The sequence below is a fragment of the Sceloporus undulatus genome, chromosome 5 (genome assembly GCF_019175285.1).
Source record: "Sceloporus undulatus isolate JIND9_A2432 ecotype Alabama chromosome 5, SceUnd_v1.1, whole genome shotgun sequence".
Classification (NCBI taxonomy): domain Eukaryota; kingdom Metazoa; phylum Chordata; class Lepidosauria; order Squamata; family Phrynosomatidae; genus Sceloporus; species Sceloporus undulatus.
Window position 1 is genome coordinate 189,851,209 of NC_056526.1, and position 24,694 is coordinate 189,875,902.

The window sequence follows — 24,694 nt, forward strand, 5'->3', positions numbered from 1 at the left end:
GCTCCTTCAACCCCCATTATTGGGTTTATTTTTGTCCACACTGCACACCTCCAACTTCTCATGAAGCTGAAACTCATCCTGTGTTTTTAGTAGTGTTCTCAGTGTGTGCGCTCACAAGGTGCCGCACAACTAACTTTGGCCAGAATTCAGCATTTCTCAACATGAGGAGAAGCTGTGCAACACTTTGGGAGTGAAGAAGCAATTGACTCAAAGTACAGCCAACATCCCTGGGAGAAAGAAGCGTATGGAAGAAAGAGGAATGCCAGGTGATAGAAATCAGCCTTCAATGCAGCAGGAAGCAGCTGTGGCACAAGAAGTAAGTCACAGCCTTCCTGATGTTTTTGGACTGTAACTCCCATCAGCCCAAGGCAGCTTAGCCAAGGGTGAGAGGTATGGGTAACTATAGTCCAAGAACATCTGAAGAAGTTCAAGGTGGCCATTCATGGTATACAAATTCTTGCATGATGAAATGGGATCAACAGAATAAAAACAGGTTTGTTTAATCAAGCATCTTCCTTAGTTGTAGGGGAACTGGGAACCAGATTTATGTGTCCCTCCCTCCCTCCCTCCCATACTGAACAACTCCAAAGTAAAATGATTAAGAAAAGTATTATGGGATAGAGTCTTAAAGATATTTAATTTTTTTCAGCAATAGGAAAAACAAAAATACAAGAAATTAAGCGATTAAAAAAGTACAAAAAATTCAAGTATCAAAAAATAAATAAACTAGCGACCTACGCACTCACACAGAAAAATCCACTGATTTAATTAGTATTATATATTATTTTAAACTACCTTAATCTGAGAATTTACAGGCACATTATTGCAAATCATTTTTTTTTCACTTAAAAAATCTTTATGAGATCATTGGTCTTCAAATACATAGACATTTATCAATGTTTTAAAAATTCTTGGAAGATTCATGACATAATCAGTCTGTTCACATGAATCTGAGGTTACACAGGGAAGGTGCCAGAAAACTCACTACAAGCAACAGGTTTTATTGATACAGAAAGTTGCTTTTTTCCTGATTGGTTGGTTTCTCCATCATTCCCAGGGTACCTTTCTTCCCAGAATGCGGTTGGTGATTTTCTGCAAAGAAAGAAAATGAGAAAAATGTGTGAGTTTTACTGTCACTGCCGCATGACTCCCATAATGGCAAAACTACTACAGGTCCAGAGAACCAGGACCTACCTTATTACAAGTTATCTGAAGGACCGTATCTCCCTATACGAGTCTGTCTGTGCCTTGAAATCTTTTGGGGAGGCCTTTCCCTCTGTCCCACCACCCTCACAGGTATATCTTTTGGAAAACTGGGAGAAAGGGTCTTCTTGGTGGCAGCTCCAATACTCTGCAATTTCTTCTCCTGAAACAGTTAGACTGCTACCCTCATTGCTACCCTTTTGTAGGCAGATGAAGACCTTTTTGTTTCAGTAGGCCTTTTGAAATGTGCTGTACTGTTTGTTTTTTAATGGCCATACATTGGTCCCTCCACATTCACTGGGGTGAAGGACCCCCATGAATGTAGATAAACCACAATTTAAAAAAAAACACTATTATTTTTACCTAAGAGAACACCTCTCTAGGAATCTCCAGGTCCTCTAGTGCAACTCTGTGGTCAACACCTGGCAGAGGCTGATCATAGAATCAAGTTGGAAGTCTTACAGAGGGGCCAAGAGAATTGTTTTCTCTAGGAACCTCTAGGTTCTCCAGCACAATTCTATGGCCAACTTCTGGCAGAGTTGCGCTGGAGGACCTAGAGATTCCTAGAGAGAACATATTAATCAAAACCACAAATCAGCAAATCAGCAAAAGTCAAAGGCACAAATGAGGAGGGCCAGCTGTACTTTTAATTCTATTGCTACTTTAATAATATTTTTAACTTTCACATGATGTGCATATGTTAGCTGCATCTGTTCTAACTTTTGCAAGACCAGGAGAGAAAGACCAGCTTCACTGGAGAAGCTCAGAAACTCAAGGTCCTATCTAACAGGACTGCAATGTGTCAACTGCTTCATTCCATTTATAGCAGTGCCACCTTGTGACCACAGTCCAACTCACAACCATATTTCACTTTCGTCCATTTCCTCTCCTTAAATGCAGCGAGAGCTGTCTTCCCTCTTCCTGTTATACACTGCAAATTTGACTTTGGAGTGACTCTGGGACAAAACCTTTTCTGCCTCTTTTTTAAATTAAAGAAGTAATACAGACCACATAAGCTGTCAATGACCCCATCAATTCTAATGGCCAATCGATGTTGGATTTGCTCATGTTCTCCTTCCTAAGGAGACTGTCAAAGGTCACTTAGAGCGCCTTGGTGAGAAACAGAAATGTGTGGAGAGGTATTACTATTCCAGTCTTCTGTGCCAATCATATTGGCCCTCAGAAACAGTGAGTTCTGTACCTGAAAGTGTGCATCATGCACCAGTCAAACACTCTCGAGTTTCCTTTGCCCTTGGAAGGGAGAAAACTGGTTGGGGATCATGAACTTACAGAAATTATTGAATTCTACACTTATTTAATGTAGTCACGGAACAGGCACAAGACAGGAATCAGCACTAAAGTTTTTGTTGTATGCCGTCAAGTTGTTTCCGACTTAAGGCAACCATCAGGTGCAGTTTTCTGGGGCTGAGAGGGCATGATATACCCAAGGTCATCCAGAGGGTTTCCACAGCAGAGCAGGGAATCAAACTCTGATCTCAAGTCCTAGTCCTATGCTCAAAGCACTACATCATGCTGGCTCTTTTGCGTCCCTTACTCTTGACTGAGTAATTGGAGTTTCCTAGCATACAGGAACCAAGGCACACAAACTCTGCTTACAGGATGTAGCCGGCCAGTTGATTTTGGTTGCCTGCAATGCCTCATCACAATATCCAGACTAGGGAACCTGTTCCACCTAACTTTGATAGTTATGCATATCTTTATGCTTATTACATCCTGATATAAATCTATTCCAAAGACAAAATTCTCTGGGGGGTCAAAAGACAGACAGACAAAAAGAAAAGATTGCTCCCATTACATTAAAAAGAAGCTTGCATTAATTGGCACTGAATGAGCCCTATATTAAACACAGTACAGAGAATATAAATCCGTGGAGATTTGATCTCACTCAGAGCTTTCAGCTCTGCTCTATCTAGGAAAGCAGGAATTCAAAGACAGCAAGAATGACCAGTGGGGATGCATGACTTAAGAAACCAGTGATAAACTATGCACACATTCCCCATTTGTAATCCACCCTCAGAGACAGAAAATACAGACTGTTTGCCTTTCTGGGAGAAGCAGCAGCATCCAGAGCCATTCTTTGGACTTTTTTATCTAGTTAATTTTCTTTTTAAGCAGAAAGTCCCTTAACATTCTGCTGCTATCAGCAACTATTATTAATAGGCTCCTGGTATTTCATGTAGCATGGAGCTAGTCAACATCCAGAAGAAAACAAAGAGAAGTGGTGATTAATAGGAAACACACAGAACAAAAACTTCCTCTTTTGGAGAAGCCAACTTTCTCTTGCAGTTAATACGCTGCTTTAACCTATTGTCCAGAGGTGGTTAAACTTCCAGCTTGGCCTGCACTGTGTAGGATACAATCTGCCTATGGCTGATCCCTGCACCGTTAATGACCAATAACTGGATGCATGAACAGATTCCTTTTGGTCCCCAAGAGCCATTGACATTAGGTCTGTGGCAATGTAAAAGTCCTCCCTGCAAGCATGAGGTCGCCGACAGACTGTTTAGATAGGCCTGTCATGTTGCAGTCATACTGTGAGCATTAACTATCTCTTACTCAGTCGTAAAACCTTCTGCAGCTCTAGATTGTACAGAACACACATAGCACAGGAAGCTTCCCTCAGGGCATGAATACTGATCTTTTGGTGATTCAACCACAGGAAAGCATAGATTTGGACTGCTCACAGAAAAAATAAATCAAAAAGAGTATTTCAAGACCTCACTTGGGGGGTGCCTAGCCTTTTGACACCATAGTTTTCCCTCTCCCCATCTAGATACCTTTCTGAATCTTCCCAAATAATATGAAGGTTTGCTGTTCTCGGTTCAAGGCTAAACAAAAAATGTGGGAAAACTGCACTCCCAAATTGTCCCTTACATCACAGTGATATTCCTTTAGCACAGGGGCAGGGGCCCCTTTTCCTCCCTGGTGGGCTTCACTAGCGAGTTTCAGCACAGCTGAAGATGTCATTTGCAGATGTCATTTTAGCTGTATTTTGGCCATTTCCCCCCTTTTTTTGGTGCTTTGGGGAATTTTGGGGGCTTTGCAGGGTTATGGGAAGTAAAATGCCAGAAAATTGCCCATTTTTTATTTAAAAATTGGTGGATCTGGGAGCTGGAGGTTTTCTGGATGGTTCTAAGGACCACACTTTGCCCGCCCCATTTAGCATTTCATTTTCCACCCAACTGCACATGTATATTATCCCCCAACATCAGATCACAGTTCAAAAAAGTACATCCCTCTATAAATCTATTTGTTTCTTTGATGGCTTTTTAACAAGAGACCAGCATGGCTCAACCTTTGGAAACTGCTCCAATTCTGTCACAGACCTCTAAGTTGCTTTCTTTATATTACTTTCCACATAACATTAGAGGGTGACCATCACGGCCACCATGCCACCGGAAAAGGCTAGTGGGTAGAACTGAGCCTGGTAAAAAGTGAGACCAAATGAGGATGTCGAGTGAAATAGAGGCACTAGCTTATAGGTCTATGGAAATATCTTGGAATGGTCCATGGCTAGCAGTAGCTGCTCTGACTGGAAAGTTGCACTTGAAAAACTACTTGTAGGTTTCCAAAGTCCTTCATCAGAACAGTCTTCTTTACCATTTTGCCACAGTTGCTGCCAGCAGTTTGCAGAATTTCCCGGGTATGTTTAACACCTCTATGCAAACCATTGCCATGTGGCTCCCATCCATTTTAGTGCTGTTTGTACAAGACCACAGGATTATGCCTCCAGTCAATTAGCAGATGGGATTGGGGCTGGGGAGAATTTTCAACCAGAGGTACCCAAACCTTCTGGGCTAGCCCTGCTGGAAACTGGACTCTAAGTATCTGTGGCACTTTTCTATTTTCGAAAAAACAAGCTTCTACAAAGCCTGCTTCCCTGGCCCCTTCCTCTAAGATCAGTGCAGGCTTCATGTTTTAACTGGCCAAGTCCTATCAAAGGATGTGGAAAGACAGTAAAATAGACCAGAATACTGTATTCTTTTATTGTACATTCTCAGAGAACAACTACAAGTCTGCACATATACACACAATCAATTCTGAGCTTACAGAATGGATGATGAGATGGTTAGCAATGCCATTTTTATGTTGTTTTTCATAATACAACACAAAATAGACATTTATGGTTAATGCGAACCTATAATCCTGGCTTCATAAAAAATGCAAGATTGCCAGCTCCTGAGCTTTGTACGATGATTTATGAGCTCTTTCCAGGCTGTAAATTTCATTTCATGCAGAAATCTGAGTCCCAGTGATAAGAGTCACCTGGCTACAGGAAGCTTGTCCCATCCCAGGTCATGGAGCAAGTTTCCTCCAGGAACTCTGTTTCTCCAAGGCAAACTTGTCACTAGGAATCCCTATGGCCATATAAAAGGCAATAAATCCAAACACATTAGGGGCTCAACCTTCTTTGCCAAGCTTACTTTTCCACCTTTCTGAGGAATAATACAATCCTGTCACATTAAAGGCCCATCATGTCAAAACCTCACATCTCCAGATGAAAAGACTTCAGGATGCAGGACTGGCCAAAATGAAAGTAACAAAAAAGCCATTTGTTACTTTTTGGCTTGAACTGTCAATGAAAAAGATCACGGCAACTTTTTCTTCAACTGAAAAACTGGACCAGGCAAACAATGCCACTAAGCTGTTCCTAACAAAAGTGCTGTAGCAAAATCTGGCATCTCTACTGAGTTGATAGTTTAGGAATTGCAATAGAGTAAGGAGAGGAAAACTTGATTTGGTAGTGGTAACTAATCTGGGCAGTGATTCAAATTCTTTAGTTGGAAAGTGCAGGAAATATTTCATCACCACCAAGCATCTAATTGCAGAAGAAATTGTACTTAGCCTTACTCACTGAGTTGGACAACTCTCTCTTTATGGAGGTAGCTCACAGAATGTTAGTTTGTTGCAGTGAAAAGAAAGCACCCACCGTTTTATAAAGCTGGGCTTTCAAACGATTGGTAGAATATTCTGATTTTCTTTTCTCCTCTTCTCTTCTTTTACGCACCTCAGGCAGCTGCTCGTACATGCTATGAATAAATGAGAAAGTAATGAATAGATGAGAAAGTAAGAATTTCCAAATGTATCTTTGTTTTACATCCCGGCAGTAAGGTCTTACATGATTGAGTCAAATGTAAATTACGTAAGGTGGAAAAGTCCAATAAAAGAGGGAGACTGAGACACAAGAGAATCTCTTTGGAACATGGGCTCCAAAGGGTAGACCTAATCTAGAGGCTCTTCCAGAGAGAGAGGTGCCACCTTCAAAGCTTATCCTTTACCCCATCAGCTGCAGGTGAGTCCTGCCTTTGTCCTGGTTGTGGCAGCTACTCTTCAACAGGGACAACTAGCTGCTCTACAGCTACAGGCTGCTCTTTGCCTGGAGGACTTGCCTGAATCCCTTCTTTTGCCTCTTCTAGGTCCAGATCTTGGCCACAACATGCAGTTGTGATCCAGAGTGACCATGTGTGGATCACATTTCAGAGGAAGCAAACCCATGCATTAGCACTACAGATGACAGGTGGTTTATGCTAAGCTCTGTTAGCCCTGGCTCAGTGGCAATGTGGATACCTGAACCTACCCCCCTCTTTTGATATCAGAATTGCTCTCAAAGCAGCCTTTATCCTAATGTGGACACAATATGTGGAAGCAAACAGGTCACATCAGTTAGCTTAAGAGTTGCCAAGAGGATTTATGTTCCGGACATGTTAGAGGTGAGGAACAGCCTAGCCATGAAGTCAGAGTAAACAACTCTATCTACCTGACACTTTAAGCTATCCTGCTGCAGGAATACACCCATTCACACTCCTATCTTACACCTTTGGAAGATCCTATTTCAAAGTGTCACTTATGCATATCAAAAATTTGGACCATTTGGCCACATCAACTCTCTGGATTTTGCTCCAGGGAACAAATTTTCTATAAATTAAGGAACCTTTCCCTTTGTTATTTGAACTAGCTTGGTTTGCAGGCAGATGTGCTGCTGGTCTTCACTTTGCTAGACCCCTCTTTTGTTTGCCAAATTCCGGTGGTCTCAGGAGCAACTGAGTTCCCTTCTTCCTGCCCCGGAACATCCTCAAGAGGCACAACCTCCAAACAGGTGTCGTATCTCCATTAGAATGCCTTATTCTATTCCAACCTAACTCCTTTATTTCTCAGTTCTTGTGTGCTTGCGTGAGTGACTGTCAAGAGTGTATGTTGGTTTTCCTCTTTTAAATAAAATACAATTCAAAGAGGATTTGCCTGTGGTTCTTCTTGCCTCCAACCTTGGAATACATAGAGATAATCCCAGAGATGTGTAACCTAGCCAACACTTTGAGCTAATATCTGATTCCCCAGGGATGAGCTAATCTTAAAGTAGAGCTCTGGTCCTCGTTACAGCTCTTTGAAGGCTTCTGACCAGTATGACAATTGTCCTTTTCCACATCCCATTTTAATTCTAATTTCATCCTGTACAACTATTTAACTTGTGTTTTTATATACCTGAAGCGTGAATAATGTACTCCATCAGTGTATCTGGGGAACCCACACAAAGTTCATGCTAAAATAAATCTGTTACACTTAGAAGTGACACAAGACTCATTTTCTACCCTTTCCTTTCCTTTTCTATTTTTTCTGTTTATCAGGGGGCTTTACCAAGTCAGGCTAGCCGCCCTGCAGTTGCTCTTGTTGACTAATGCCAGGTTGAAACCCCGACCTGAAAATCAGGATCTGAGATAGGCACAGCCGCTCTCTTTCCCAGGAGGTGAATACTCTTGCTGACTTTCAGCTAAACAAGACTGCTAGCTTCTTGGAAATGGTACCCTGAACAAAGGAACACTGGCCTCAACAGCCTTGTGTAAAAGTCATGTGCTTGGCCCCTTTAAAATAGCTGCAAAAATCAAGACAGCAGCAGGATACAAACCAGGATTGGCAAACAGCACAAATCAGAAGCCAGACTGGAACTGATTTTACACTCCTTGTATCACTGCACCTCAAAAGTATTTCACAAGGTACTGGTTCCTTATTCTCCTATCATGGCAGGTATAGTTCCTGAGCACTACACAGATTAGGTCCCGGCCTTTATTTATTATTTGATTTACGTATTACATCCCACTTTTCTTCCAAAATGGGACCCAAAGGCTATCTGAAAGCCTGCATCTCCCTATATGAGTCTTACAATCTCAGGGGGAGTTTTCTTTCCATCCCACCACCTTCACAGACTCATCTGGCGAGGACACAGAGGAGAGCTTTCTTGGTGGCTGCTCCTAGGCTTTGGAATGCCCTCCCAAGGGAGATCTGGTTGGCCAACTTCTATATTCTTTTTTCATCAGCAGGCAAAGACTTCCCTATTTAAATAGGCCTTCAGGCTTTAACTGGTTGAATGTTCAACAGCCGTGCTGTATTTTTCTGATATGTACTAAGTACCGGCCATGTTTTTAATTGGTTTAAATTATTACTTTTTAAATTGGATTGGTTGTTTAATACTTTTTAAAAACTTTTGTATTATATACCGTTTTAGCTATTTTGTTTTAACTTGTGTTGTAGACCATTTTTGGACCCATTTTGGGAGAAAGAGTGGGATATTAAACAAACAAACAAACAAATGAGAAAGCCAGCCCAAGAGCCTCTTGAGGAAAGCCAACAAACACAACTGCTCTGAAGACACTCCAGCAAAACCAAGGATTCTAGCTGCTGGAGGGAGGTTGTAAGGAACCAGCAAGTGGGACCTAGGAAGCAGAGGCAGGTAAGAGAATCGCAGCTCAGGTAAAATCCCAGCCTGGACATAAACTGTTGATTGCTCTTCCTGATGGGGAGAGCCAACGGACAGTCTAGGTGGCTGGAGCTGAGAGCCTTTCTTTGACCAGGTACATGTAGTCCTGATGGGTCACCACACACAGCAACTCTGCCCATAGGCATGCTTCTAGCTCTAGCAGCAACTGATAGGGAGATGAGAAAGAACAGAAATTGGTGAGGGGTGGGGCTGGAGAAAAGAAATGATTGCTGAAATGCAACAGGAGCAGGATAAAATGGAACTATTTTGATGTAGCAGACTGGCTGTGAATCACTCCCAATGCCTTCCTTAAAATACACTCCAGACTGCAAGCTCTAGGAAAAAAGCATCTATCAAATCTCTTTTTCCATTTCTAACAGTTAGAAAAATAAATGTGTCTTCTTTTTCTTCTTCTTCTACTTGTGATGATCTACTTGTAGGTTCCCTTGGGAATCTTTTAAGTACTGTGCAGAAGAGTAAAACAAACAGCTTATTTAGAATACAGACAGGATGCATTCCTCAATGCTTACATTCTCACCCTTTCATCTACTATGAGTCTTTCCAGCTTATCCATATGTTCTCTTCTCCTATACAAAACCCTTACTTTGGAGAACTACCAGAGAGTCCGTTTATTGTTGAATTGCCCACTGGCTTTTACAACATACCATAAACAAACCATTATCCTCCCAGTATTTAAAACCCTGTGGATAAAAACCATACATGTATATTTCAAGATAAAGATGAGTGCATTTGCAACTCTTCTCCTAGCAGTCAAGATCACCAAACAGCAATGGACAGAAATGGCATTTTCTCAAAATGGTAGTGGGGTGGGGAACCAGCAGTCTTCCAATTTACATGCAACAAATGTATCCCACTGGCTGGACATACCCTGCACAGTGTTGGCCATGTCATGAGACAGACAGGATGAACAACTCAAGATGATTTTGGATGGCATTAGAAGAGTAGTTCTCACTCCTGGGGTACAATTCAGCAAAAATCTTTCTATGCGTCTCCTGTTAACTTGAGTGGAGCTGGCACAAGAAAACGTCTTCCTGGATCATTCCCCCATATTAACTAGAGTTGAGAAGGAAACCCCACTGGGATTTTGAGACATTACAGTGTTTTGGGTCTTAATTCTCTGACTGGGGCAAATTAAAGGGAGAATGGAAGAACTCCAACAGCTGTAGTATTTATAGGATTTACTTGCATTTTTACTGCTTGCATAAATCCAACAGAATACAGTTGGACCTCCGTATTTGCAGGGAACCTGTTCCAGACCGCCCCCCCCCCCCCCCCCCGCAGATACGAAAATCCATGCATGCCCAAGCCCATTAAAGGTAATGGCAGAACGCTGCGTGTATGACTGTTAGCACACTCATGTGCACACTCCACCATTAATCAAAACAGGGGCTTTTTAGATGTAGCCTTTAGTCTTCATGTTGTCTAATTGTTGTTATGTGTCTGAATTATATGTGTGTAATGTATGAGCTGTGTGTATTGTATTTGTATTGACTGTCTTTTTAAAAAAATTAATAAAATAAATATTAAAAAACAAAAACAGGTAAAATCCGTGGATGGCAAGTCTGCCGATAAGGAGGGTAGACTGTAATTCTATGGGAAAAATAGCTGAAGCCAATTTTACCGTTTCGATCTCTGTACCATTTCGTTCTTGGAAATTGCTCTTTTTCTCCGTATAGTCCGGTAGTCTGAATGAAGGAGGAAAAACAGTGAGTATGACAGAATGTTAACTACACTAAATGATAACCAACAACTCATCTGACACACCGCAGTACTATCACAGGATTTACTGGTGCTAGGAGACTGGGGCATGACAGAACAGCAGCCCTCAGCACTAACACCTTTTGATTCCTGTTCTTCTTCTGATGCAAAGGCTACAGTGGTACTTTGAAGGGAAAACAGAAGCAGGTGCTCCTCTTGTTCCTTTTTGGATCTCAGGAGTCACAGTGGCCAACCCAAAACTTAGCAGGCCCAACTAAGAGCAAGAGAGCAAAGTCAACCAGCTTCTTGATCAAAGTGGTGGGCTTCAGCTAGAACAGCTTGGTGACGAAGAACTGCAGTACATGAATGACACTGGGCTTAATGTATGCTTTTTAATGAAAAGGAGACTTAGAGGATTCTAACCACCAAACCATGAACTATACTATCGTCTTTATAGTGCCTGAGGCAAAGAGAAAAAATAACTTCCTCAAGGCCACCTGAACAAGAAAAGCTAAGAGCAGAACTGAGGACTTCTAGGCTCACAGATTATATTCTTAGACACTCCACCACCCAGCATGTCTGTTCAGCCTCCCACAGTGCCGCGGGCATCATAAAGCAGACAGGACAAAAAATACCAAGTGACAGTGCATAGACTAGAAGGTGACATTGAAATCCAGGGCTTTTGTGTGCTTTGAGCTTGTGCAAATCTTATATTTTAATTCCACAATTGCTGCTTTCAATTCTACATAGCTGCCAGCCTCTCTTTAAGCAGTGGCTAGAGGTATTCATGGAGAGAACTGACAGCTGGAGGGGCAGGGGGTTGTGGCCAGATCATATCGTCCATATCCCTCTCTGTCTACACAGGGAGAGAAGAGAACTGAAACAGGGCAGGTCAAGGTGGGTGTGTCTGTGGGAGAATGACTGGAAAACAGAGGGAAGAAAGGAAGAACAGGAGGTTTAGGATCTGTCTTTCCCCACCATTAAACACAACTTGTTCCAAATAATTGTAGCTGTATGTCATCAACTCATCACAGGAAAGGTTTACTACCAGATCTACGGAGATACTTATATCAAGCTCTCTGCTCTCAGGGGTCCTTTGCTGCATTCCATCAAGGAATGATTATTCCCACCAAACCTCAAAGGATTTGGGGTCACATTCCAAGATTCTTATGTGGAGTATCTGTCTGCCATGGTGGGACAGGTTGGTGTAAATCCTCTCCTATACTCTCCAATAAACATCTTAGGAAGATTTCTTCTGGGTTTTTTTTTTACTTTAAAAAAACACATCCACCACAGTATTCTAATACAACACCAATACAAATCAGTAAGTGAGCAGGTAAAATTAAGATGCTGTGGGCAAAGGATGAAAAATCAGTAACTGCCCTTGCTATGGTGTTTTTCTGGGTTGCTACCGTTATTGCTAGCATGTGATAGGCTTCTTTGCCTATGGGAAATAGATCCATGGGAGAAATGTTTGTGAGTAGACACTCTGTAAGTACTGTAGGTACTAATGCAATGCTCAGTTATAGCTGTTATTGGTTGCTTGAGTTAAAACAGGATCTATCCCCAAGACAATCACATATTTCCTAGAAGTTTACATTCACATTTATATTCAGAAAACCTTTTTTAAAAATTGTCTATTTAGCCCATAATCTATATGTCATCTAGATGGGAACAATATACTGGTAGCCTATTATACAGTAATAAAGGACTCCATTGTAGTCATATTACAAAAGAGGTTGGAACCCAGTCGGCCAGTCCCAATTCAAGTAAACTCATTCAATCAACTGTTGAATGGAAAGCCAATACTTAGGTCAATCCAGCTGATTCAAAAGAACTACTCTAGTCAGGAATAACATTAGGATTTGGGTCAGAATTACATAAATGTGAAAGAGAGAGAACACATTTGGAAGCTTGCCTCTTCAGTGGATGTCCAAACTTCCTTGCATGTGCACATACACACAAAATATTTCTATAGCCCAAGACTATAAAAAGAGAAGGCACCTCTGTTTGGCAGAAAAGCTGAATTTCTATAACTTCTCCTCTGTTCGGGAGGATTAAATAATTCTTCCCTCTCGCCCTGGAGCATACTTTGCAATCTTCTCTCTTCTATGATTAGCTTGAGGCGTTTCACACGCTCCCCAGCGCTAGAAATGAAATCGGGACGGCGCAACGCGAGAGCCTCCTAAGTTGAGAAGTAAAAAAGAGAGTTGCTTCAGAGCCTCAGCTCAGGGGTGGGGAGGGGGAGATGACAAAAATAGCTAACCCCATTAACAAAGCACTGAAGACAAGCCTTAGAAGAAAAGAATTATCCTTGCAATGTACAGAATATTGCAGCTATAAAGCTGAAGAGATCTCTCTGCGGGTCTTGTTAACAAATGCTTTGATGTTGGACAACCAACCGGAAAGATACCAGACTGGGAATAAGCACAGCTACATATTTGTAAAAGGGATAAGTACTTAAGCTTAAACAAGCAGGATGGAGACCAAGCAAGGCGCACATGGGACAAAAACAGCCGCAAAGCAATCAGGAAGGCCTCTGAGAAATTGTAAATCGAATGGATATGGAGAGAAATTAAAACTGTTCAAAATTAGGTTTGGAAAAGTGTAGAGGAGGGTTTCCCATGGTTGCAAAATCTGCCAACGCTTGTGAGAGAGTAGGGATGAAGATGCCTCTCCATGTTTGCAATCTGTTTGCCAGATTTCAGTACAATGTGGTTATAGCCAAGAAAAGTTCTAGTCCTTCAAGCTTCAATAGCATTGGGCTTTGGGCTCCTTCTGACACTTATTATTATTCCTGTTAAATCTGAACATTTATATTAAGACATACAAATAAATCATACAAAATACTCTCAGAACTGTTTTGGTTGAACTTATGTTAATTGAAGCATTTCTTTATGAATGGCATTTCTTGCACTATAAAAAGTGATTAAAAAGAAGCAACTAGCACTGGATACTGGTCTAACAATGAACAACTGCCTACAAACTGTTAAAGTTAAAATGTTGTTGTTGCTGTGTTTCTTCAAGCCTCATGGAGACCCTAAGGGAAATCTATCATGGGGTCTTCTTGGCCAGTTTCTTCACAGGGGATTTGCCATTGCCATTCCCTAAGGCTGAAAGACCAGTGGGGTGCCACAGGGGTGGAAAGGCATCTTCCCCAACCTAAGGCCAATATCTAGCACTACAACTCTCACAGTCTAGAGTAGGGATGGGGAAAGTGCACATGTGGGTCACCTGGGGAGGTCTCCACCCTCTAATTAAAAAATATATCCAGGCAATTCCTAGCTTTTTTACCCCCCCCCCCCCCCAAAACACCTTCAAACCTGTTGACACCATGGACAGAAGCTCACTCTTTGCCTCAGAAGCCCCAAGAACTCTCAAAATTGGAGGTGATGTTGCATCATTCCAGTGCTCCTGGGAGATAGGAGGGTATGTTGGTGGAACAAAAAAATTGGCCCCGTTCCCTTCCACAGTTGCCCACCCCTAATCTAGAAAGACCACACATACACATGTGGCAAGAGAGGGGTTGCATTCATCTGCCAGCCAAACAAACAGACAGCAGAAGCCAGTGAAGCAGTCCACAAACAGAGCCTGGGTTTTACCTGGAGTGTAATTTTCCCAAAAGGTGAGGGTGGGTTATTCTCTATGTCTCTCGCTGGAGCCGCCAGACGCACCTGGAGGCCACTGTGATCCTCCTGCCAGTTCTTCTCCCGGAGGGGTTCTCGCCAGGGCTTCCCACTTGGCAAAGGTTCAAACCATGAAGGACCCGGTTCAGGAACATTGCTGGATCCATTTCCTCTCTTGGGATCTGACTTTAAATCCTCTGTGGGAACAAACCAGGAAACTCCTAGGAAAGTGGGGAATTGGGGAAAGAAATGTTGTTTTAAAAGGAATATAGTCTAAATTATGGTTTACTTACAAAAACATGAGAGCTTAAAAGAAGGGACTTCTCCCTACCATTATCCTTTTTGCTAAATACTTTTGTGTTTACAAAAGCCAAAGATCTGCGTGTTATATTCAGAATACACATATGCACACCAAAATTGCAGACATACATCTACATACAGAATTCTGTTTCCCAAATTAGCATTTCAGTTGATATAGCAAGTATGAAGATGGTTGAAAACAAAGAATGAAAAATATGAAAACTAGGAAGAACACAGAAGTCTGGCATTGGTGGACTGTGTTTTAATATATTATGAACGTCTCTGAATTCTGTAAAGATTTTGATGAATCACAAGGTGATATTGTCAAGCCAGTACTGTATTTAGGATGCATTACAGGTTAAGTCTCCCTTATCTGGAATTTCAAAACTGAAATATTCCAAAAACCAAAACATTTTTCATGGATGGCTGAGTTAGTAATGTTTTTGCTTTCTGATTATTGAGTGTCCACAAACTTTGTTTCATGCACAAACGTATTAAAAATATTGTACAAAATTACCTCCAGGTTATACATATATGATGCATATGAAACTTGATTGAATTTTGTGCTTAGACTTGGGTAGCATCTCCAAGTTATCTCATTATGTACATATATGTACATATATGCAAATACAAGTATTCCAAAATCCAAAAAAATCTCAAATCCAAAACACATTTGGTCCCTAGTATTTTAGATAAGGGAGACTCAAATCAGTCTCCGACTGATGCAGTAACTAAGGATGGCATCTCTCCTCTAGATGCCTGCCTGGCGTCGGTAATGGGCTGGATGAGGGAGAACAAACTCAGTGTGAATCCAGGGAAAACGGAAGTACTGGTGATAGGTTCCCCGGCTCCGGGTGATGAGATTTGTCATCCAGTCCTGAACGGGGTCACGCTCCCCTTGAAGGACTCGGTGCGCAGCTTGGGGGTGCTCCTTGACTCGTCGCTCCAGCTAACACCTCAGGTGGATGCGACGGTCAGGAGTGCTTGCTATCAGCTCCGGCTGATACGCCAGCTGTATCCTTACCTGGACCGTAGGAACCTTGAAACTGTTGTACATGCTTTAGTAACCTCTCGATTGGATTTCTGCAATGCGCTCTACATGGGGCAACCCTTGTACCAAACCCGGAAGCTGCAAATTGTACAGAATATGGCAGCTAGACTGGTCGCTGGTACTTCCAGGTCGGACCATATAACACCTATCTTAAAAGATCTTCACTGGCTGCCTATTCGCTTCCGAGCTCAATACAAGGTGTTGGTTTTAACCTATAAAGCCCTAAATGGCTTGGGCCCAGGGTACTTGGAGGACCGCCTCTCCCCACATAATCCGCCCCGCACACTTAGATCATCCGGGACAAACCTGTTAGAGGTTCCTAGAACACATCTTGTAAGGACCTCACAGAGGGCTTTTACCATCTTTGCCCCGTCTTCCTGGAATAAGCTCCTCTTAGAGCTTCGCTCTGCCGCCTCATTAGATTCTTTTAAGAAGAATTTAAAAACATACTTATTTAGATTGGCCTTCCCTCTTTAGTTTAATTGATTTTCCTCTGCCCTTTGTTTTTTTCCTTTGACTCCGAAATATTTGTGATTGATTGTTTGTACCCTGATATGTGTATTTTTTGACTCCTGTTCCTATTTTTGTAGTAATGTTTTAACTTTCTATATTGTAATTTAATTTGTATTGTAAATGCTATTGTAACTGTTTTTAACATTTGTAAGCCGCCTTGATCATTTTTTGGAAAGGCGGGGTATAAATAAAATTTATTATTATTATTATTATTATTATTATTATTATTATTATTATTATTATTATTATTATTATTATTATTATTATATATTCATAAGCCCACCATGGCTCAACCTTTCTGCGGCAGTCAGTTTGTTGTGCCCCATGAGGCAAGATACTAGGTGGATGGCAACAGTGCTGTTGGTAGGGGTCTCCCATGTCAGACCTCTTCCACAAGGACCAATAAATGAAAAGTACTGTATATTTAAAGCAAGAATTAGGATGCACTATGACCAGTAGAGGAACACCATATTAGTCTGTAGAATCAATATGTAGAAAGATCTTGTAGCAGCTTTGAGACTAACTGAAAGAAAGAAGTTGGCAGCATGAGCTTTCGTACACTTAAGTCCAACTCTATGATCCTATATTATGATTCTATTCATGCGCATTAATTTTGTTTGCTTTATATATCATTATGAGTGTTCTTTGTTCAGAGAATCCCAAATAAGGTCATCACTTTTGAAACATCTGGCTCTTTTATTTTTAACTAAAACATATTGTAGTTTCCCCCTTATTAAGAACCTCCACTCCTCTTTTTTGGATTAATGGTCCAAAACACTGATGTATTATACTGGGTTAGATCCAATTGTTAGTCCCAATCAGAATAGACCTATAAATCAATGAATTTCTGAAAGAAATGATTTAGCAATTTTCATTAATTCTGTTGGGATTTGCAGTTGGATACAGCCCCCTAAACTGAGGCTCTCCGGATGGCCTGAACTACAACCCCCACCATCTCCAGCCAGCAAAACCCAACATAGTATAGAAAACTACATTCACAGGGTATTAGATTCACTAACAAACCACAAAGTCAAGGAACAATTAATTTCTCTTCCTACTGCATTATCTTTATTTAACACGTAATTTCACTTTGTGGTTTTAATCAGCCAAGTATTTTATAGCCTTTTAAAATAGTACATTGCTTAGGTTTGGGGTTTTCTAGACTCATACTTTTGTGTTTAGGCAGCAGCTTGAAATAGCCTTATTTAACCACACTTTCTATCTCTGATCTTTATTTTTGCTGGCTAAGGTATTTGTTATGCTACTGCTACATTAACTTCCTTTTGTTTACTGCTGATATTTTTACAGGTTTTGCAGCTGCTCTAAGTATCTTTTTTACCTATGTGTTATTACATAAATACTCAAAATATATAGAATCATAGAGTTGGAAGAGACCACCAAGGCCGTCCAATCCAAACCCCTTCTACCATGCAGGAAGACACTATTTAAGCACTCCTTTTGACAGTTGGCCATCCAGGCTGTGTGAAAACCTCCAAAGGAGAGACTCCACCAGACTCCAAGGGAGTTTGTTCCACTGTCTTCCTAATGTTCTTCCTAATGCTGAGGTGGCATCTCTTTTCCTGCAGTATGAATCCACTGCTCCAAGTCTTTGACTAGGAGCAGTGAAGAAAACAAGCTTGCTCTGTCCTCAGTATGACACCCTTTCAGATATTTAAACATGGCTATCATGTCTCACCTTAACTTTCTCTTCTCCAGGCTAAACATACCCAGCTCTCTCAGCTGCTCCTCACAGGGCTTGGTTTCCAGGCCTTTCAGCATTTTGGTCGCCCTCCTCTGAACACATTCTAGTTCATTACCATCCCTCTTGAATTGTGGTGACATGCTGTTGTGAAGTAGCATGTGTAATCCTTTAGCTTTCTGGACCATCGGCCTTATCACATGTGAAACTGGAACTCCAATCCAAAGCCATTCCGAAGGGAAGGGGAAGCAGAGTCAATTCGAATACAAGGCAATTCACGTGATTAATTATCACATGTGAAGAGCGAAATAGTTGTCATTCTTGAGGCAAAGCACAGTGAGTGCGAAATAAATGATCACACCATGCGGATTCAACAATTCGAATTGGCACCCTTGCACATGCTCAGTGGGGCTCTGAACGCATTGAGAACTTTTACGCTTCCGGGGTGAAGGGGGCCACTTCCTGTTTAATGCTAGTGTCACGTGATCATTCCTTGTCATCCCCTCCAGCCACATCCGAATGCGCCCCCATTCTTCTCATCCCTAATTAATTATATTATTAATTATTTATTATTATTAATACAAAAAATCTTTCCTGCCTCTCCTCAAGGCTTGAGGCAGGGTACCCAAAGGAGAACAAGGCACTGCAAAATAATTATTATTATTATCATTATCATTATAATTTTGCCTTGTTCTCTTTTAGGTACCCTGCCTCAAGCCTTGAGCAAAGGCAAGATATTAATTATTATTATTTTTATTTTTATTATATTTTTTCCTGCCTCTCCCCAGGCAAGCAGGGTACCCTATTTATTATTATATTATTATTATTATTATTTTATTATTATTATTATTATTATTATTTTGCAGTGCCTTGTTCTCATTTGGGTACCCTGCCTCTAGCCTCACATGAATCATGCCTGTCATCCCTCCCAGCCACATCCGAATGCAGCCTCCATTCTTCCCATCCCTCTTGGACACATCAGATTGCCCCCTCCGTTCTTGCCATCCCTCCTGGCTACATCCGAATGCAGCCTCCGCTCTTGAAGGGGTACCGGAAGCAAATGGAGCAAAATTGCAGTGTCGCATCAAGGAAAATGTGGCACCTTGGAGATTGGGGGGGGGGGGGTACCAGGATTGAAGCAAAGTTGCATTCCACACCAAGACCAATTCGAACTGGATTCAAATTGACCTTGGATAAAGTTTTGTGAATTTGCTGGTTACCAAATTCACCTACATCAGGAGTCACTTTGGATTGACTTTGGATCTGGCTCGGAATGACTCCCCATAGAAAGCAATCACGTGTGATAATCTATCACATTATAATGTGAATTCGCATGGTTGGGCCCTGAATGGCTTTGGATTGCAGTTGCAAAAACTGTCGTGTGATAAGCTCCATCAACTAACATGCTCAAGGCACTAATGGAAGCAATAAGGGCAGCAATATTTAGAGCCCATCTGACTGTACCAGCAAACCAAGCATGGAAGGGAACTAATCAAGCCAGCCATGGGAGTCATGAACCTCAAGATCATTTGTGGACCTCAAGATTTCTTGCTGGTTTTGGTGGACAAACGACTGCAACTCTAGTTTTAAACCACGCTGCCCAGCTGGGGGCAGCAAAACATCTCTAATCAGCAAGACAGCAAGTGAGGATGGAAGATTAGTAAAGAGGAAAGACAACCAGAAGCAACCATGCAATTGAAGCAACTGTCCCCCAAAGCACATTGATTCCTCCTGAATGGTTAACTAGGGACTTTCCCTATGTGTTCTGCCTATTCTAACAGCTAGAGGTAAATTGGATAAAGCTTTAATGCATGCCCATGTTTTACTATACTATACAAGCATTATTTGCTCCCTATCTTCAATGGCATCTGAAACTAATTCAAGAGAACCAAGATCAGTGATGGAGCAGAAAAACCTCCTACAGTTGAAGCTGTAATACACAACTTTCCTATACAGGTACCCTCTAAATTTACATCGGCTGGGAAGAGGAGAATTGTGCTCTTATATCAACTCCTAATTTCTTGTGATGTGTGTAATCTCTGCAATTTGCACTGAAATTGCACATTGTCCACTGTGCCTAAGCATCCTATCATTTGCATGGCAATTGTCATTGTGTACTTTGCCATGGCACCTAGTCACCAACATATGTTGTACAATACAGGTATTTGGTCTGGGGGTTGCATAGTCCTTGTGTAGTGCATCTGGATTGCATATAGTTTTTTATAGCTTTGGACAGTTTTCAACAAATTACTGTATATTATTTTAACATGTAATATTTTTAAATTATTTGTGTTTTAAACTTCACATTTACACACTTTTATTCATTTGTATTGTTTTTAGTTGCAGTGTTTTAAATCTGTTGGTAGCTGCTGAGTCCCTATGTTGGAGAAAAGGTGAGATATAATAATAATGATGTCGTCATTATCATCATCATCATCTCAGCATGCACATATTTACACTATGCTGAGGGGATGTTGGATTGGAGCCACAAAGGACTCAGCAGGATCCCATGCAAGTCCTAGCCCCTACCCCTAAAAAGATGTCACATTTATCAGAGACCTTGCAGATACTGCGACTTGCTCTTCCTTGGTCCTTTTTCTGCCAGGAAGCTGCTCGGCTGCCTCCGCTGTTTCCCCTTGCTCTCTGAACTGCCTCCGTCCGTCTGGGAAAGCTCTTCTTCCATTCCGCCTCCATGATCTCTCTGTATCCTCGCATGGCTGGATGTCGGGGTGGGGAAAGTCTGCCCAACATCTCGTGTATGCTTCTTGGTTGCGCTGTTGACAATCTCAAAGTCTCCTGGAGTTCAAAACAAAGCATTTAATCAAATTTTGGGAGGAAGAAATACTTCTTTGGAGGACAACTCCCCAAATTGCTAGCTTGCAATGCCCACTGCAGAGCTGTTTGGGAATTCTGGAAGCTTTTGCTAAAAGAAGAAGAAGACGAGAGATTTTTCTTAGTTCTTGTAGTGCTGCAGCAGGCATGAATTACTAAGATTCCTCAGGAGGACCCTTCCAACATATGGGAGGGCTGGATAGCAGAGAACAAACAAATCTTAAGCAAAATTGGCAAAGGCATCCTCTAAGGGTTGCTGACTGTTTGGAGAACATGCTTTAGAAAATATTTTAATTGAAACAAAAGGAAGAAAGATAATGCCAGCTGGTTTAGACAAGAAAGAATATAGATCTCAGAAAGATTGCCTTTGTGCAAGAGATTTTGATAGAGGAATTCTAGAATCTAAGGCTGCAGAAATAATCCAGTTGGACACCACTTTAACTGTCGTTGCTCAATGCTATGGAATTCTGGGAATTGTGGCACAGACCTCTCTGACAAAGAAGGCTAAATGTCTTACAAAACAAGGTGGTCACCTCTCATCATGCAGGAAAAGACAACTAAAACACTCCTGAAAGATGTCCATCCAACCTCTGCTGAAAAACCTCTAAAGGAGTCTGTCACTCTCAGAGGTAGATTACTCCACTGTCCAACAGTTCTTACAGTAAAGATGTTCTTGATAATATCTGAATGCACTCTTTTTTCCTGTAATTTGAATCTACTGGTTGCAATCCTCAATAAAATTGGAGGCGGGGGGGGGGGGGTCCAGTGCAAAAAATTTCAACAAATTCAATGAGAGACAAGACAACTACAATTTTGCTACTGTAGCTCTTATTCAGGTTGAATCCTTGCTCAGGACAAGGGTTGAGAGGTCCTAGCCCTGCAGAAGGAAATGCACCAGAGCTGAATCATAACACCAGAAGCCTCCAAGTCTTTCCAAATCTTTCCAGCACTGCCTTTAGCAAGATGTTCCCCAGGCATTTTAACAGTGAAATAAACTGTTAAATGGGGCAGCAAGGGGAGAACAGAACTGAATGCATATATCTAAACATGAAGTATGTACAGATTCTTTCCTGGGTAAGGGGAAAAAAAGCATGAAGCTAACTGAAATTAGTATGAAGCCGCCAGAATATTATTACACTGCAGAAGCATGAATCGAGAAGAAGGAAAGTGACAGTTTCATTTTGAAGTTTATTTGGGCTCAGTAGCTTCGACAGCAGTCCATTAACCTGCAAATTAAAAAGGGAAAGCCATCTTGAACTGTGTATGGTAAACAAAAAGAAGTACTAGATCAGACAGGAATTGAGTTGCCACAGAGGGCTGCTCCCTGGAAAATGATTAGGAGGTATGTTGGAAACAGTCTGATAAAGACACACATTTCTGTTACAAGTAATGAACATAATTTGAACCTCATTGCACAAATGGATGGGCCGATGCCAAGTCATGGCTGGAGAACACAGTGCATTTAATTCTGTAGCATTTTTTATAGTGAAGCAGTCAATTCCACACTTCTAAAAGTCATTAACATGGGATTAACATGGGCTCAGAAGCATGATCTGAAAAAACAAAGAATGTAGCATCTCTTCTTTTTTTTTAACCCTGTTCTTGGATTCTGAGTCTTTAAATGAGAAGACAGTCAGACTGACAAATTTGTACCAATATTTATAAATATCAGAATTCTATTTTGGTATGGAAATGATAACTTTCAAGACTTGCTGGATAGAAAAATTGTAAAGCAAGGAGTAGGCTGGAGAATCTCCTTCTTTGGGAATTTGGAAGAAAGCACTGAGGTCCTTACTTTCACCACTGAACCTCTGTTGAAGCCCTACTCCAGGTTCTAGATTTCAGTAGACACCCTCTATGCCCTCTATGGCCTCAAGGGTTAGATATTTGCTCCAAAAACAAAATTAAAATTAAACCAAAGTTATAAGGATATTACATTCAGTATGATATACCAAACTCAATACCTACAAGAGATAATATAGAGTATTTAAACCTCTAACACCCTGCCTTGGTGTAGGAAGCTAAAGGACAACAAGGGCCACCTAGTCCAATCTGCTCCTATGCAGAAATATACAACTAATACACTCCCAAAAGATGGCCATCTAATGTCTATTTGAAGGCTTCCAAACAAAAATAGTCCACTACCTAATAAACCTTCCTAATGTTTAAGTGGCATCTGTTTTCTTGTAATGTGAATCCACCAATTCACATTCTAGTCTCTGGAACAGTTGAAAACTAGCTCACCCCATTTTCTACATGATATCCTCCCTTTTAGGTGTCTAATATGCCTATCACATCATCTCTTACAGTCTTCTTGTCTCTAGGCTAAACATTTCCCAGATCTCTAAAACCTTAACAAGCTGAGAGGTGTCCAGAGGGCTGGGTCTCCTGACCTTTTACTATCTTGGCAGCCCTCCTCTAAATACATCCCAAGTTGTTAACAATGTTTTTGAACCATGGTGCCCAGAACCAAAGTTTTCTCGGTGAGGTGTGACCAAACCACTTTAGTTCTTCTTGTTAGTACTGTATGGCCCTGAAACTAACTGGCAATTATATCTAGCCCCAGTGTAAAGAGGTGGCAAGGCTATTCTTCAAATGTGCAACGTGCCTCCATTTTTGAACGGGTCTTGCCCCAGATCAGACATCACAGAAACAAACAAAGAAAAATTCACTTCAAATATAGAGCAAAACTCCAGGGAGAATCAGCCCTTGAATCATCTAAGAAGAAGAACTGACGCTTACCTGAAGCAATGTCAAAGTTTCTGGCTGCCCTTGCAAGCGAGAGAAATACCCCGTGGAACAAATCAGTCCTCTGACCAAGATTTATTAGGAGGCAAGAGTTTAGAAAGCCCACAGTAAGAACAAAGGAATTGCCTGCTGATACCGAAGAAGCCTGTACAGACAAGAGAAGTGCCGTTCCCTTTGAGTTCAGTTTGCTATTCTTTTGTGAAATCAGTTGAACTGTAAAGACGTGCAAAAAAGAGACTGCTCTGGGAACAAACCTGGCTGACTAGAAGAACTTGGAGGAAAATCTCAACAAAAAGATAAGAGTGCCTGCCACCTGATATGGGGGAGGATTCAGATCTAAGCAACTCACCTGCCTGAACGGCCTTGTTTAACATCCGTGTGCTCCTCTTGCTACTGAGAGCTGAGCTGGGTCCTCGGGAACCACCGGCAGTTGAAACTGAATCTGATGAAATGAAAGAGTCTGTTGCCTAAAAGAGAGGGGGGAAAGCAGGCATAAGGATTTTAAAGGCTTGAAAGTTAATTTGGCACTCTGAGAATCAGTCTCTACTTCTCTCTTATACATATCACATGTGTAAACCAACCAGTTACCCTTTTAGAGACCCAGCGAGGGACAGTAGTTTGAGCATTGGACTATGACTATGGAGACTTGGAGACCAGGGTTCGATTCCCAGTTTGGCCGTGAAACCCACTGGGTGAGCTTGGGCAAGTCACATGCTCTCAGTCTTAGGGGAAGGCAATGGCAAACCTCCTCTGAACAAATCTTACCAAGAAAACCTCCTGATAGGTTCCCCTTAGGGTTGTCATAAGTTGGAAACTGGAAGGCATACAACAATAAATCCTTTTAGAGCATTAAGCCCCCTAACCATTCTCCTTGTTATCTCTGTATGTGCCCACTAGCCATAGTGAATATAGACAGACAGACAGACAGACAACCTCCTTCAGATTCTTCCTCATTCACTGGAGATTAGCAGCCTTCTTCAGATGCTCCACAATTTTTGTCACAATAGAAGGGGAGAGACAGCAACAGCGAGCTCTCTAGTTTTGCCCTTTTCATCCAGAAATACAGAATTTTCTATCAAGCAGACAGTTCCCATGGACTGACAAGACTCCTTGCCTTAGAAATTCATTCTGATACACAAGAAGATCAAGAATACAGATGAAGGGGTTTGGAGATAAGTGTGCACATTCTCTCCCTCCCTCCAGGAGTTCTAACCCCAAGCTTCAAATTGAGG

General features: G+C 41.5%; 1 protein-coding gene across 5 annotated transcripts in view; it reads right to left on the reverse strand.

The window, feature by feature from the left end:
- Nucleotides 1-626: 626 nt before the first annotated feature.
- Nucleotides 627-24,694, reverse strand: part of ALMS1 (ALMS1 centrosome and basal body associated protein) — a 111,015-nt gene continuing 86,947 nt past the window's right edge. For 3 of the 5 annotated variants that reach the window (XM_042469042.1, XM_042469046.1, XM_042469047.1), the window contains 7 exons: nucleotides 23,812-23,929; nucleotides 20,442-20,678; nucleotides 14,296-14,540; nucleotides 12,698-12,878; nucleotides 10,617-10,680; nucleotides 6,155-6,254; nucleotides 627-1,092 (listed from right to left, as the gene is read on the reverse strand). In XM_042469042.1, coding sequence (XP_042324976.1) covers nucleotides 1,048-1,092; nucleotides 6,155-6,254; nucleotides 10,617-10,680; nucleotides 12,698-12,878; nucleotides 14,296-14,540; nucleotides 20,442-20,678; nucleotides 23,812-23,929 — 990 coding nt within the window. In that variant the 3' untranslated portion in view covers nucleotides 627-1,047. Of the gene's footprint in view, nucleotides 1,093-1,813; nucleotides 2,314-6,154; nucleotides 6,255-10,616; nucleotides 10,681-12,697; nucleotides 12,879-14,295; nucleotides 14,541-20,441; nucleotides 20,679-23,811; nucleotides 23,930-24,694 lie in introns of those variants that run through there. The other 2 variants (XM_042469045.1, XM_042469043.1) reach the window with 2 other exon arrangements.